This window comes from Wyeomyia smithii, chromosome 3, assembly GCF_029784165.1.
Source record: "Wyeomyia smithii strain HCP4-BCI-WySm-NY-G18 chromosome 3, ASM2978416v1, whole genome shotgun sequence".
Taxonomy (NCBI): domain Eukaryota; kingdom Metazoa; phylum Arthropoda; class Insecta; order Diptera; family Culicidae; genus Wyeomyia; species Wyeomyia smithii.
This window is the reverse complement of record NC_073696.1, coordinates 207,897,142-207,913,927: the sequence shown is the minus strand read 5'-3', so window position 1 is coordinate 207,913,927 and position 16,786 is coordinate 207,897,142. Positions and strand designations below refer to the sequence as shown.

General features: G+C 37.7%; 1 protein-coding gene across 4 annotated transcripts in view; it reads left to right on the top strand.

Moving 5' to 3' along the window:
- Positions 1 to 16,786, top strand: part of LOC129727577 (putative epidermal cell surface receptor) — a 127,654-nt gene that overhangs the window by 57,421 nt on the left and 53,447 nt on the right. For all 4 annotated transcript variants that reach the window (XM_055685547.1, XM_055685546.1, XM_055685544.1 and 1 more), the window contains exon 3: positions 1,141 to 1,910. In XM_055685547.1, coding sequence (XP_055541522.1) covers positions 1,141 to 1,910 — 770 coding nt within the window. The remainder of the gene's footprint in view (positions 1 to 1,140; positions 1,911 to 16,786) is intronic.

The following is a 16,786-nucleotide window of genomic DNA, read 5'->3' as shown; positions in this document are numbered from 1 at the left end:
CTGCTTACCTATGGCAATGGAAAACCATCAAACAACAAACCAGTGCTTTAAATGCAAAACATTCTAGTTTTAAGTTAGATTTAGTTTCAGCTGGTAGTCGGCAGCGAGGATAAAAAATTTGCTTTTAGTTATTAAGATACTCTAGAAAGTAAGCAATCAAATATAATTGGCGCCGTAAAACATTGAATTGTATTTGTGCCGTGTCAAATAAATTATAGATGAAGAAAAAAAAAGTCCTTCAGTTTACGGCAATTTTCCCAGACCTGGTAACATCACTCAGAAAGCTCAATTTCCATCGTTGTATACGGTATCGGCATGAAACAAATGCAGAGTTTATATCGAATCAATATAGATCATTGGGACTTTTCAAGTGAATACTTTTCAAACTTGCTTGAAACTTGTACTCTCACGGGGAGTATGTATTCGAACGAATCGAGTTTCCCGGGTACATGAGTGCGGGCATCCCCAAAACAACACAATAGAGTTCTGACCTGGCATAAAAAGGGTGAAATATTAATTATCGAATACGGGTAGAGTTTTGGTATCTCTTGCGTATGTTTTCTCTAATGATACAGTCTACGATGATGCTGGCGCAAATTTGTAAACTTGTGCGATGGATAGCAGCAATTGCACCGCTTCAAAATATTTTTCCAAGATAAAGAAAAGAAAAAGTTAAAGTATGAAGTCATTAAGGGATGGAGAATGTTACTTGCTTTGCTAGAAAAATAGTGTCAAAGCCATTGAACATCGCTAGGAAAATTTTTTTTTATTGTGTTCTTAATTTAATAACTACAAAATCAGCCTTCTACTTCACATTTTAAAACTAGAATTAAAAAGACTGCACAAAGTTGTTTTAAAGTTGCTTCATAACACTCGGATTCATACTTATGACTGACAGTAGTGGTCGCTCGAATTAGGTTATTCAACTCTGATCGTTATCACTATTTTCTGCAAATACCCAAAGTGCAAGTTATAAAACAAAAATATCGACACCAAGCTATACAAGCCATTGTCGTTCGGGGCTTTTTACTAATCATTCTGTTATTGACTGCATAGCAAAAATAATTACTTTAATTTCATAGTTCACTCTTAGTAAAAATGACACAGATAATGAAATAACGTTTTGCTTTTTTTTTTCAGATATATCAACGACGACAAATGAATCCAGCACAACTCTCACCAACGATGAGTCAAGTTCACTCGCACCACTGGGTGTTGTTCCTCTTACCAAACCCATCAATAACAAAAATGAAACGACAACCAAAGAGACGGTAACGTCTGACAGCGTCAGCTCCTCTTCAACGCAGAATCCCGCAAGCCAGGAGTCATCTTCACACCTGGCGACGTCATCGGAATCCGTATCGAATGAGGCAAGCAGCAGTATGGAGATGCATTCAACTGAGAAACCGGTTCTGCTCCACGTCCAATCTATGGCTGAAGCCAGCAACGATCGTAATCCGGATAATTCTCCCTCCATACTGGACCACTTTGTCCCAGTGGGAGAAAGTTCGTCAGAAGAATTACTTAAAATGAGCGATGTGAAATCATCCGGGGAAGCCATACCTCAAGGGCGCTCGATTGGATTCGGTTTCGATGGGCCAATTAATTTCGTCACTGCTCCAGACCTAGCCACAACAGCAACCACTCGGGGTCCGACCACTGAGAGCCCCACTACTACCGTAGGCTACGACAAAAAGTTCCATACCGAACTTGCTGACCTTTCGGATATAAGTATGGAGGAAGATGAACGTGACGGTGCGGAAGGAGGCACCGTACATAGCAGGGAAGATGAGGCTGAACGAAGCCACCATAACACAACCACGAGTCACATGATGGTGCCACACTCAACCGGACGGGATCTAACGATGATGGTCGTCGATGAGTGCATCTACAATGGCGTCGAATACAAGGTAATTATCTACTAAATTGTTTTTAAATGCTCTCCATATCTTGCGTGCCACATGCATATACGAGGCACTAATGTAGGCTAGTAGAGTGCCACCGTTCCTTTCTCGGTCGGCCGCACGATTGCTGCTAATGAAGGTAGCATTAACACTGCCGGCATTTAATACAGTTATAGTTTGACAAAAGCTGTGAAGAAATCATTTTGGACGTTCGAGCAGCAACAGAAAGCATTAATTTTTTATGACAATAGTGTGAACCCGTTTTCTGTTGGGCGTCGCTGTGAACTTCTTTCTATCGATTTGAAGGTTTTGAAAGTTTGTTCAACCTAAAAAGTGTTTTTCATAATTATAGCTTTGTATAAGTATACCTTCCATAAGACTTAGCAAATCGATGATTTGTTTATCCTTGTTTCAATGGACATTCGAACTAATTTTATAATTGTTGTTTGAGATTCGAACTTCTTAATTGTTATTTGTTAGTTGTTATTTGTTATTTGTTTATTTACATTCATCGGACACTATTGTCTACATGAACACTTAATTGCTAAGAACGATTAAAAATTATAATTAGTCACACGGTCGTAAAATACTCTAATACTAATATTGAAATCAAACAAATGGTAACACAGATTGCACAGTAAACACATACATCTTATCGGTTCATGGTGCGCATAGTCTGTTCGATGGCGGTGAAGCCGGAGGAAGCTTCGCTGTCGTAGTGGTCGTGGGATGATGTTTAAGTCGACCTGAGCGAGAATCCAGGGCGCATTCATGTCCCCTACAAGCACCTTAGCCAGAAACACAGTTCTCATTACCTTTCGTCTCTTCTGAAGTGTGTCCATATCCAACAAGCGACATCGGCTCTCGTAGGATGGAAGTTCGTCGGGGTTTTGCCAAGGAAGAAATCTTAAGGCAAACCTTACAAACTTCGCTTGGATTTTTCCTATTCTGTTTACCCAGACGTTGTGAGAGGGACTCCATACAACGGCTGCTGTTTCCAGTATAGACCGCGCTAAGCTAAAATACAGTGAGCGTAGACAATAGGGGTCACGGAATTGCTTGAGATGAGCTACGAATATGATGTGCTTTCCCAGAGACCCTATTCTATTTCAATATGCATAATAAAAATGCGAGTTTTGTATCAAGTTTAAAAGCGGAGAGAGTTTCATTTAAGTATTTTTATTGTATGACATTGCCGACATAAATTCATGTTACGTTCACTTACAAGACTCCAAGATAATTGTTGAAACTTGTCTACATAAAACAGCACTTGAATGAAAGCAAGCAAAATGATAACTCAAACTTTGACAAAATGCCCATACAATTTATGTTGAACGTCGAAAATACTGCGAAGCACCACAGCCACCATGTTATTTTAAAAACATTCACAATGCTTCGCGAATCATCTTGTTGTTGAGAAGGGACTGCCAACATCATGACAGTTCAACAACAACGTCTAGCCAGTTTCAGATGAAAACGAAGGTTTTGCAACGGGTTGTCATTTACATGTATAGTTCAGTACTTACTTTTTTACTTTTATGGCGACAGGTCATTAAGATCCTATGCCGAATCCAGAATACGTCTCCACAAAACTCGGTCTTGGGCTGCTACTCTCCAGTCTTCCCTTACACCCGCTGCTCTGGCATCCTCGTCGACAGCACACATCCAGCGCGTGCGCGGTCTGCCTCGAAGTCGTCGGCCTCTATCCGGTTCTCTACTAAATATTATCTTTGCCGGTCGCTCATCCGCCATCCGTGCTACATGGCCAGCCCACTGTAACCTGCCGTGTTTCATCAGCTTGACAATATCAGCGTGTTTGTATACTTCGTACAGCTCGTGATTCATGCACCTGCGCCACACCCCATTCTCTAATTTGCCTCCAAGTATTGATCGCAGGATTCTACGCTCGAAGACCCCAAGCGCTCGTCGATCGGCCTCCTTCCACGTCCACGATTCATGTCCGTAGAGCGCCACCGGGAGGATCAGAGTCCTATAGAGCGCAAATTTCGTACGGATCTGTAGGCTACGGGACCTAAGCTGGCTACGCAATCCGTAATAAGCCCTATTCGCCGCCGCAATCCGCCTCTTCACCTCGCGGCTCACCTCGTTGTCACATGTCACGAGAGTACCAAGATAAATAAATTCGTCGACCACTTCGAAAGTATCCCCATCCATCTCCACCGCAGCACCAACACCCGTAGAACTACCACGCTCTCTGCCAGCCACCATGTACTTCGTTTTGGCAGTGTTTATGGTGAGTCCAATTCTCGCAGCTTCCCTTTTAAGAGCCGTGAAGGCCTCCTCAACTGCTCTACGGTTAACACCAATTACATCAATGTCGTCCGCAAAGCCCAGAAGCATGTGAGACTTAGTGATGATGGTGCCGCTCCTCTGCACACTTGGTGAGCAGCTTGCCTGAGCGTCTGTTCCCCAGGTCAGGGGCGGCTCAAACAGCGACTGATCCGGAGCGAACGGCTGAACTAAGAAATGCGGTGTCTCGCCAGCTACACCCAAGACGGCAGCCCCGTCGCCCTAGTAAGGCAGCATGCTGAAAATAAACATACTACGAACAATTCAGAGAATGATAGTTCAGTACACTATGCCATATATTTATAACAAACGAAATGAATGAAATAATTCAATGTTCCTTTGGATTGTTTGTGAGCATCAGCAATGACATAGTGCCCTAACACGTATTCCGACTTCCAAATGACTTCCATACCAAAACCGAATGCAAAACACATAAATCATTGTGAGCATTCCATATATTTACAACCATTTGTTTAATTAAGTGAATAATAAAGTGGCCAGATAATGAGAGCTTCAAACGCGGGACACGAATTAGGCGGTAGAGGGGAGGGGGGGTTAGTAATTACCTTCGAAATGGTTAAAAATTACACGTGAGTTTCAAAAATCGTTTTTTCAATTTTTCACAAAACTAAACATATTTTTGACCAATGTCTGCATTGTGTAGAAGTGAAACATTGTTACTCATTTGCATGCCTTCGCAATAATCTCTTAGGTAGCTGTATACAGTAATTTCTACATAACTTTTTTTGAGTTTTATTGGTCGGTGTGGTCTTTTGAATATGATAGTGGCCAAAATGAATTATTTTAAATTTTGAGTATTTACACCAAAAATTGTGAATTGTTTAGAAAACTGATATATGATTGTTCGTGGCCTAAAAACGGAAAACATGATTGAAATGAGGTCGATATCTTGTACCGTTTTTAAGTAATGGAGGAAAATCTATTCGAATATTTAAAAGCTGCCCTATTGCAAATATAGTAATACCCGTCTTCCTAGCCATTCTTTCTGGAACGATTTTATGAAAAGCTCTAGAATTCTAAATAATTCAAGTTGTGAAAGTGGCCAAAGCGGTCCTAGCCACTAAATTCTATATATTTCACAGTGTCGGGTGATGGGTTTGGGAGTAAATATGATTAATAACTAATTTCCCAAATCTTTTATTCGTTTATATATAGAGAGAGAGAGAGAGTTATCGCAAAGCCTGATGGAAAACGTTAGTTTTCGTCCTTCCTTCTGAAGCAAATATATATAATGCTGAGTTCCTTCCGACACGTAAACATGCGACATAGAGCTGTCCATGTGAGAAGCATGAATACACGAGGTTTATGCCACAAACTGTCAGTGACTGTCCTTGGGTCGCGAATTCGAGACGCAGACGTTTAAATTTGAACGGCAAGTCGGTAGGAATAACTGGTATACGCGGGATTTATGCGACTTCTCCTTTGTAGTTTCCTGTCAGAACTGTCGCTTCAATGACATTTGTTTAGTTTTTTTACCACAAGCTTGGTGCCATTGCACAGTCGAGGTTGATTGATACTCCGCAACATTATAATTACCGATCCAATATTCAACCGCAAATTGTGAGGAGATAGGCCGGGCAATTCTAGTGAATTCAAAAGTTCGGTAGGATAACTCACAACGTCGTCTTGGTTAGAGACAGAATCCAGCGATTTTTTAGGAATGTAGTTGGTCGTTAATTTTATCTTGATTTATGATGTTCAATTCATCTACATCTTTATTTTTGGCGGCCAAAATCGCACGTTCGCTTTAACAGAGATGGTTTTTCATAATTTTGCGCGATTTTCAGGAACATTTTTTCGATGAGTTCAGCCTTAGAATCTGTCAGCTGACAAAAATCCGTGGGAATTGTTAAACAGCCGGTTTAAATGTCAACATAGATTTTTCTATTCCCTGTATCCAACAACTGCTTCGAAAACATTACTTTATTTTTCGTCGTTTTGTAATGCAACACGCATGTTTAACTGCGAGGCGCGAAGGTATATACAGACGTTTGAAATGAAATGGTAAGTTGGTAGGTAATATCGATACACGAAGCTTCGAAATTTTCGCTTCAGTGACATTAACACTTCATCTGTTTTTTGAGGCAGACAAACATAAACAAAAATTAATGTTTTTTGAGGGGCAAGAACTACACGTTCCGTTTACCGGCTAACATAATCATTGCAGCATGAGCAAATATGATCTAAGTCAGTGTGCATTTTTAGGAAATTGAACAGATTTATTGGATCCGAGCAATGGAAAATCAAATCATCGCATTTGTAGTGTTATTCTTGTTTTATCTTTTCGTTAAACTGATTGCATAAAACGATTATTTGCAACTTTGCTTAAATAAAACAAGAATTTGATTTATTCAATATACGGATAAAGCCGAAGAGTTACGCCCCATTAACATGTTGCAAACATTAGCGAAAATATTAGAACTTTTTGTAAAAGGCCAGTTGATTGGTTATTTAAATAGTAATGATTTGCTAATCCCAGAGCAATCAGGTTATCGAGAGGGTCACTCTTGTGAGTCTGCTTTGAATCTGGTGTTAGCAAAATGGAAAGAAAAAATCGAGGCTAAAGTAACTGTTTTTGCGGTGTTTTTGGATCTAAAACGCGCTTTTGAAACAATTTCTAGGCCCTTATTGTTACAAACATTGGAGCGCTTTGGTATCGTAGGGACAGCATACAAATGGTTTGAGAGCTATTTGTGTGCTAGAACTCAGAAGACTCGTTTTAATGATTCTGAATCGGATTCCATTGCTAATAAACTTGGTGTACCGCAAGGAAGTGTTTTAGGGTCCATTTTGTTCATTATTTATATTAATGACATGAAGCGAGTTTTACGGTTTTGCGATATCAATTCATTTGCTGATAATACTGTTCTGTTAATTGCGGCTAAGAATCCTAATGACGTTGCCGCACTGTTAAATCAAGATTTACATTATCTGGCGAATTGGTTGAAATTTAAACAGCTTAAATTTAATATTAGTAAAACAAAGTACTTAATCATTTCTTCTGCCAACTCCAGACCAGACGTAAATATTGCAATTGATGGTGTGACAATTGATCGCGTAAACGAAATAAAGTATCTTGGAGTGATTATTGATGACAAATTAACTTTTAAGTCTCACATTGACAATGTCATCAAGAAAATGGCAAAAATACGGTATTCTGTGCCGTTTGAAAAATGAATTGACTGTTAGTAGTAAAATTAGTCTTTATAAGTCAATCATTTCACCACATATAGATTTTTGCCCATCTATATTATTTCTTGCAAACAATACACAAATATTGAGACTGCAGCGCTTACAAAATAAAGTTTTGCGATTAATATTAAGATGTAATAGATCCTCGAGTTTTATGCTGGACGCATTGAAATGGCTTTCTGTGAAGCAAAAAGTATATTTTCTGACAATGGTGTTTCTATATAAAATTTTTAATAATATGCTGCCTCGATATTTGTGTAATCGAATTGGTAGGGGAAGTTATTTTCATAGGTACAACACTAGAAACGAGGATGATGCTAAAACACCAAATTTTCTTTTTGGAAGATCACAGATCTCTTTGTCGTACAAAGGAATAATTTTTTTCAATTCGATGCCAAGACAGGTAAAACGTGCAGCAACAATGGCGGAGTTTAAAAGGCTTTGTATTTCACACATAAAGTCTGTTTTGTAGACAGATTATATAGAATTTTTTGTAAATTAATGACAAAGATTGTAAAATTTATGTATTTTTTTTTTAATTTATTGGGTAAACTAAGTTATTATGTTTACTGATGATGATGGATTTTTGTTTGAATTAGTTGTATAATATTTAATAGTAGAGTTTAAAAAAGAGTCGGCTACACATGTTTGAGCCACGCGCGCGTAGACTGACATAGACAATCTGGATATTGAGTACATCAGGATTAAACCCCTGAAATTGAAACAAAAAGCATATCGGGTTGGAAAGTTGCTTTTTGGTATGAAATAGCATATATGCTGTTATTCCGATTTTTGATATTTATCTGTTTTTACGATTTTGAACTAGGGTTTGAAGAAAAAACTGAAAAGGCTTGGGTTTGCCTGTGGACTGTAAGGCTCGTTATCGAGAACTATAGTATCCCAGGATCTCTCTCGTAGTTTTGGATCGTTATCCAGAATCAATTCTGATTAGTTAACACTCCTAAATGTTAGGTTCAATTCCTAACCAAGTCCAGATAATTTTCGGGTTGGAAACGTTCTGGATGAGCCTTGGATCCATGATGGTATTGGAAAACCGTTTATTTATACTCATTGTTAAATTATTGGTATTCTTTTGAAGGGTTACTATGTCTGTATTAATAACCAGACCCTCGACAACGACGCTACAACAGCTTGCCTACCGCTCATAGCCTGCAATCATAGTTATCTAATGACGTTGTTCTTGGAGTAAAAGGCGGGAAAAGGCGAAAAAATATTTTAATTTTTTTAACTTTATCAGTTGATTATTGTTATTTTTATGGCCTATTAACTCGTCGGAGATTAAGACAAAACACACACAAAAAGAATCATTCCCATCCGTTGATTCTACTTTAAGTGAAACGCCTTTTTACAGACACCAACTTCTTTTTATTTAATAGGTTGACCGAAAATGTTGCCAGTTGCTGGGATATTTAAAAAAAATCGGTAATTTGGATTCTGAGGCAGTGTGGTTGTTTGATGGTTGATAAAAACTAATGTTGTATTGATCTTGAATACGATATATTTATAATTTGTGAAAAAAAACATATTTTTTATAAACCAGAATTTGAAAAATATGTTTATTATAATATATTCAAACAACTGGCAACTCTTCCGTTCAAAACTGATATATTTCCTAAATTCCTTGGCTAATTCGCGTTGACGGCGTTGAAATAGATTTTGAAGGCTGCTCGCACCTACGCGAACTCTCATAAGTAACTGCCAAAAGGTGCGGGATGACAAGAGCAAAAAAATTTTCTTCCTTCTTTTTCGCATGCAAAAACCAAATAAATATCAGTAACATCGTCTGATAGAACGGGACATGGTCGCGATCAACTCGAATTTTGCAATCTACTTTTCTCTTGATTTATGAAGACTACGTACATGGAACTTTAATTAATTGTTTTCACAACTGTTGCATGCCTGAAGTAGCAATTTGAGTGCTGTTTTTTTAGTGGAAGCCGAATTTTTTACGATCAAAATACAGGAGTAAAAAGAACTCTAACCTCAAAATTGTATAGGAAAAGGCCACAATCCCGTTTCACCTTAAAGCATTTGCAGTTGGTGATTGTTTTATACCTAATTGATGCATGGCACAATATCGACACTTACTCCACTCAACTCTCACAGATACAAATAAGTTGATCCCGAGCCATCCTCTACGATACACTTGTAAAATGATAAGGCAAATGAGTCAGAAGCCATCCGATAGCGATTCAAAAAAGGCGGACACCGTCCAGCAGTGCTGTGTATCAACACAAAATAGGAGTTTCGGTGTACGATAAACGAAGTGTAATAAAACTACATTCTATAATTGCGAAGCGTAACGAGAAAAGATTTTTTTTTAATTTTAACTGAAATATTCAACCTCAGAAACGTGAATTTATTACAAATTGCACACCTTGAATGTCATATTTTAAAGATATCGGCAAACTAACGTTTGCATTAAAAAATGGACTTTTTCGGATGGAGACAAATAATAGATTTAGATAAATTTCCCATTAAAGGTAATTATATTTGCTTACTTGCAAAAAAAATTCTACGCCCTAGCGAGCAGCCTTCCAGCAGTTAACCGGAACATTCGCCATGACGGACGAAAACATGCATATAGGCATATTTTTGAGTTATTTCTTCGTTTTATTTATCAATTCCTACTCAACTCCTCCAACGATCGCTTTGAGCGGTGAGCCGAAGCCAGATCCGGAGAACACCGCGTCTTCGTTCTTATGATATTTTCAGATGAACGACTCAACGTTTAAGGCCAGTCCGGAGTGAAAGAAAAGCAATTTCATTACTTTCTTCTCGCTGATTGTCAGCACCAGCAGCACCTTCGTGGGGAACTCAGTTTATAAAATGAACTTCACCTTGGAGCTCAGTTCCCTCGTAGGGGATGTGAAATACGAAATGCCCTGCCAGTCGTTGTCCTCCACGATGAGATAGGTCTCACCGCCACGATTCGCCGAGAACATCCATATCATTCAGCCGCTGGCTCCAATACCGGTGGACGAGACTACCGCTTCCTGACATGTATTGTTATTTTCGCCAGGTACTTTTTTTCACCATTTGGCCGGTTGTACCGACCCACAGTGAGACCAAGCTGAAAAAAAGACAAACAAGTCTTTTTCGACGTTTTAGCATATAGGTGTCTTTGGAGAAGTTTTCTAATATGCGGTTTTAAATATTTGAGGATATTCGTTGAAAATATTATTAAAGGGGTATTCAGTCAAAATAAAAGCAACAACATCTAGTTGCAAGATATCAAATTAAAGTCTTCGGCAAAGTTGTAGAACTCTAAAATTTATGAATTTTCCTCGAAGACACTGAGTGTCAATATTGTAAGAATTGCCATTTATTGAGATATAATAATTGAAAAATTAGTAAAATTTCGGCTTCAAACTAAATTTCTAAGCAAACCATTCGATATACGATATTGAAGTCCTTAGGAAAGTTGTGTATCTTAATGATATCAACAACTTTGTAGAATATGTCAACTCGATTAAATGCGATTCAAATTCAAGAATTTAAAAAAAGTGATTTTGAGGGGCTGTTGATAGAAATTTAACTATATCTCAATGGTCTTACAATATGGACACTTAGTGTTTTCGAGAAAATTTCATACATTTTATGGTTCTACAACTTTGCTGAAGACTTAAATTTGATATCTTGCAACTAGATGTTGTTGTTTTTATTTTGACCGAATACTCTCTTAATAGCATTTTAAGCGAAGATCTCAAAATATTTAAAATCGCGTATTAGGAAACTTCTCTGAAGACACCTATATGCTAAAACGTCGAAAAAGACTTTTGTCCGTCTTTTTCAAGTTTGGTCCTACTGTGACCTCCCCACCAAATGCACGCAACGGTGCAGCTACTTTTCCCTTCCTCTTCAGCATCCTTTGAAGCTTCTTTCCACTCAGGGCTGTCGGCCGTCCTGAACCGGGCTTTTTTCTATGCTCTGATTGCCATCGCGGCTGAAGTTCGGCTTATAGATCTGTCAGTTTTTTTCTACCAACTCATGGACTGTTTCGTCAGTGCGTGTGAAGGTAAACCCATGAAAAATCAGCAGTTTTGTCAACTTTTTTTATTTGAAACGGCACAATACCAATCCAAACGTTATTCAGGAATTTTGAATTTTATATATCACTAGCTGACCCGGCAAACTTCGTTCCGCCCATTTTTTCTTGCTTTCAATAATTTCAAACATTTTTATTGATTCTACATACATCTACAGTTTAACTTTGCGATTTGTTAGTAGTTAGTTTGCAAATGCATGACGAATCAGTTCACGCTTAAACTCAAAAGACAAATCGTTTGCATTGATTGGTTTTATTGGAGATTCACCCCCCCCCCCCCTTTCCTTTTGACTTGACCGGAAGTTGTCATATTAGAATTCAAAATGGCATACCAAGTCAATTTATGGTCTCTGGGCGTTATTCTGGTTTCGAAGTCGCCATCTTAGAATTAAAAATAGTGTCTGTGGTTGAATTTTCACTTTTGTGTATCATATCAAAAAACCCCAAATTTGTGCTCCTAAAGGAAGAAAGGGTGTCAAACTATCACAAACATATATTTTGCTCTAGAAACATTCACATGCCAAATTTGGTTTCATTTGCTTGATTAGTTCCCGAGTTATGCGCAAATGTTTGCTTCATTTGTATAGGACCCCTCGCTTCCAGAAGAGGGAGGGGTCTCAAACCATCATAGGCTCCAAAAACCCCAGTAGTCCAGTTTCCAGTAGTCAATAAGGATGAGACAAACAGACAGACAGACATGACTGCATTTTTATATATTTATATTTAAAGAATAAATTTTTCTGAGCAAAACGTGATTTTTGAAAAATTCATATCATTGTCTTACGAGTTTTAAATGAAGAATAAAAATAAATAAACTGATTGAGTGAATTGGTTAAGTCGCGATTTTGAGCGGTTTTAATTCGTGTTAAAAAAACCGCGGAAATACGATTATTTAAATCACCTTTCACTCACAAAACGCAGAAATCGTGGTCAAAATTATTTTGACCCAAAAAAACGTTTACGTCGTATTTTCAGCAAACTTGTTTCGAAAGTAGTTGTTCGGAACATTTTTTGTAACAAATTACTTTTGTCCAGGCTTTTGCTGCTTTAGAAACAGTGTGTCTCTGTCACTAAGATGTGAAATAAGTTTCAGAGAAGTTCAAATTTCAGTAATTCTTGTTGTTTCATTCCAGCTCCAGAAATTTACTATAAAACCTATTATGAATAACACTTTGTTATGAGGAAAGATAAAGCGGTTGTCAAAGTTTTGAACACCATCTTAGATGGTCGCCATTCGGATTTTTTTAAACAAATACGTTTTTGACCATGCTTACAACTAACAGACAAGCACTGAAAGCTAAGAAAATACTATAGGATGCAATGATAAAATTACTAACCCCGCAATTGTTCTGTACACCAAAGAGTTGGCCACGAATTCTGGGTATAATAAACAGAAAATCGAATTCTGAATCGAATGTAGCACCAAGGCCATGTTTTGCCTTTCCCAATAATAAATTATGACCTCACAGCAGTAGGGGTAAGCGGGGTAAGACCGCCCCTTTAAGCAATTCTGTTTATAGAAAAAAAGTGGCTGCTTTTCTATTCAACACCCGCATTTAAAAAATAAGAACTGCAATATTTTTGTTTAGTTTCCAGCTTTTTTTAATTTTAAAAATTCATTGAAAACGTGCAGATCTTTTTCATGCGGGGTAAGCTCGCCCACCAGCGGGATAAGATCGCCCACCATTGTTAAGGATATCAATTATTTTTAGGTTGATTTTATCGGTATAGTGTCTTTAGCAAAGTTGTAGATGGTATTTTTGTAAAAAATATACACTGTGAAAAATCTATTATTTTCTATGAAAAAAAAGTTTTAACTTTTTTATTTTTTGATCGTCCAAGTTCAAAGATTTTTCAGAATTGGGATTTTTTCGATAATATTTTTTGTTATTCATATTTCAATTTTTTCTGTTTTTTTTTTTTTTTTTTGAAGAACAAAATAACCAACGACTCTATACTAATCAAACAAACCGCCCGAAAAAAAATTTTCTCAACAAAATTTGAGCTATAATTATTTCTATTATTCCATGATCCAACAACCATCAAATTTTGGCTCAGCTTTTGTAGATTTTGCAGGCATTTTTTATTAAATTTCTAAACATTTTCTTTTTATTCAATTTTTTTATCTGTTCTTGAAATTTTTTACAGTGTATACTGTTTCGGAAGGAGAAAACTACTATTTTTGACTCTGCCGGAGACGTCATACCGATCAAATAAACCGTCCTGGCTCTAAAATTGTTGTTGTTCATTAATACCATTTTTACACAAGTTTACTTCTTTCAAAAATTAGTCTCGTTAAAAAAAAAAACTAGAAAAGCTTCAACTAAATCGAAAATGGTCGAATAACATCGTTGTCTTATGTGGCTTAAAATTGCTTTTCTGATCCTGAAAATATCCCCTTCGTAGTGTCGAGGCATTTGGGCATTGAAGTAAAACAACAAACAGTTGTATACGTGGCGTTTTTACCCCCAGTGGAACATTTTCGTATTCCACCGGAAAAGTAATCAAAATAACTCAAGATTACTCACGGCTTTCGATATTTCCAATAAAAGACAGATTCAGGCAAGCGATTAAACGTATATTCACTAACAAAACCTAAGATTTTTAGACAGAAAAACCTTAAGTCCCGTTGCCGCAAAACAATAGCGCATTGACTGGTTGCCAGCTAAAAGGTTGTTTTTGATTACTTCTGTGACCGTTCGCGCACTGTTAAAACATAAAGCGGTGCAAAATGTTATGTAATTATACTGTAATAGACACGTTAAGGAAATTTTTTAATTATTATATAACTTGGTAGTAAAACTACGGTGGGCGGTCTTACCCTGCTTACCCCTAATACATATGTGTCAATATTTTAGCAAAAATCTATAAAGTGCGCAATTTACGACGCTAATTTTGCCACCGCTTTCTCCAACTTTTTTCGTGATTAGAAGAACTGGAAAAAACTATCACAATGTTCTCAGTGGCAATCCAAGTTTCTTCAGTTTATCTCCCTATTTGATTGAATACTACTTCGAAGCAAGTTTTTCGTATTGTCATACATTGGTCACCTTCTGTCACGTCAAATCAAGTGGAGGAAATGAAGGGTTCACCTAATTTGTGATAACGAAGAAAATCCGAGTCTGCAATAAATAAGAATACCATCCTTTCCAAAAGATAAAATAGTGCTGACTCACAACACATCCACATCGAACATGTACCGCAAATAAGATTGCAATCGAAGCACAGTCATTTCTCTAATTCAGGACGTGTTCAACCCTCGTTAATTTCTTCCCTAACCTAAATGATTTTCGGTTACCTATACAGACAAAAAGATCCGTTTTCTAGTATTTCAATTAGAAAACAGTGCCAACATTTTTTCCAGCACAACCCATAATCTAAAGTTTGTGAATTATTCCATTAAAATCACCGAAAATAACAATTGTCATGGCTTATTCATGTACTGCTGTTGTTGTAGCTAGTTTTACATCGTAAAAGCACCCAATTTCAGCCGTACCAAACAAGTTCCAAACAGCTTTCATGCTCCCACCGACTAATTGTTTCGCCACTCCGAGAAGCTAATTAAAGCTAATAAAATAAAATCATATTGTCGTGCGAAGCTATTGTAGAAATTCAACGACGCATAGCTAATTATTGCAAAACCAAAACAAAAAAATACAAACCCGAAAAGCCTAATTGAACACCGAAGCGTAGCTATCAAAACAAACGGGGGCATCGACTTGCTGTTAATTGTTGGTCTGAAAACGGAAGTGGCACAACAGTGCCATTAGAGAATCCTGTTTCGAAATTGCCAAAAAAAAACTGATTTGATGTTGTTTGCCGTTGCCAAATTGTTGAGCGTCAACAGCTCGGCTCACGTAACGCAACCATTTGCATCGCAATGTGATGGTGCTCCGATGATAAATTTATCATATGCGCGCAGAGAGTTGCGGCTTTAAGTTCAAGGTCGCAGCAGATGAAAGGCACAATACTCTCGCTATTACGCTCCGCGCCGGAATAAGCACAAAACCACGCAACACGGTAGGTGGGAATGATTTCTTATCAGGGCAGAAAACTGGTTTAACCTACATTCTGATCAACAATGGAAGGTAAACATGAAAATAACGAGTAGGTAGTCTATTGCAGGTACAAGTCATTATCGTCTGTCTACTAGCATCAGCTGGGTGCAATGCGAACTCGAACATGATTATGTGGGGTAACAAGCATCTAGTCTGGCGTCTGGACGAATGATCATTGCATTGCAGTGCTTTTTGGTTGAAAAATAATGCAACAAATCTTAATGCTTGCCCACTATTTATGCTACGCAAGCACTCAATAGAAGAAATACACGCATCTTTGTAACTCAACTGAACGCCTTGCTTCAAAAGTTAGCAATTCGATGATTGAAACCATTCTTTTCTTTTGACACACCCGCACAGTTTTCTGTATATTTCCGACGGGACTTTGCGCAATCTTTCCATCAAATGTAATTATTGTTTGTCGAAATAAATCGAAGGACTTTTGCTGTACCATAGATCTTTAATGAAGCAGACTCACATTTCGACATCCATTCAATCGCGACCGGTAACATCATAATTTACTACCCGCGAATGAGTGGGTGCCGAACGGTTCATAATGAGCACTAAATGCGTTGCCTCTATGCCTCTGTACGTGAATAGTCGAAATGTTACTTACTCATTCAATCAAAACTAGTGAAGCATCAGCGCTGGGATTACTTTTCACGCCATCAGCCGAATGCAAGCTTGAAAAGTGGTTTACCTTTCGAAACTGTGTGGTTTGGTGCTGCTCGGCACTGACAGGCACCGGGGTTCTACATCAAGAATAGCGTCCAATCAAGTTTTGATGATCAGGTTAAATTACTTCAATCTGAGAGCATCTCAGAGCGGTATCCTTTCACTTCGGTGGCACTCCACCGGCAGAACTAGATTACGGGTTAATAAATAACATTAGTTAGTGCTAGACGTACCAACTTGAAGTGATGTGGTTGTTTTTGAAATCATTATCAAATTGAAATTGTTGATATACAAATCCTACCTCAGTTCCATTCGGCTTGTTTTTGCTTATTTTTTCAATCAATTTAGTTTGTCAACCGTGGTTGACTTTTGTTGTAAAAAAGTCACTGTTAAATAAAAAAAATTCATTAACATATCTTGTTCTCAACTTTTGCAAGAATCCGATCAGGACGGAAATAGCTCTTAGGAGATATTCAACCTTTATTTATAGCCGCGTGTAATTCGATCCCAGGTTTCAAGAACAACAATTTCTTGTAATCCTTTTAAAAGACTATTCC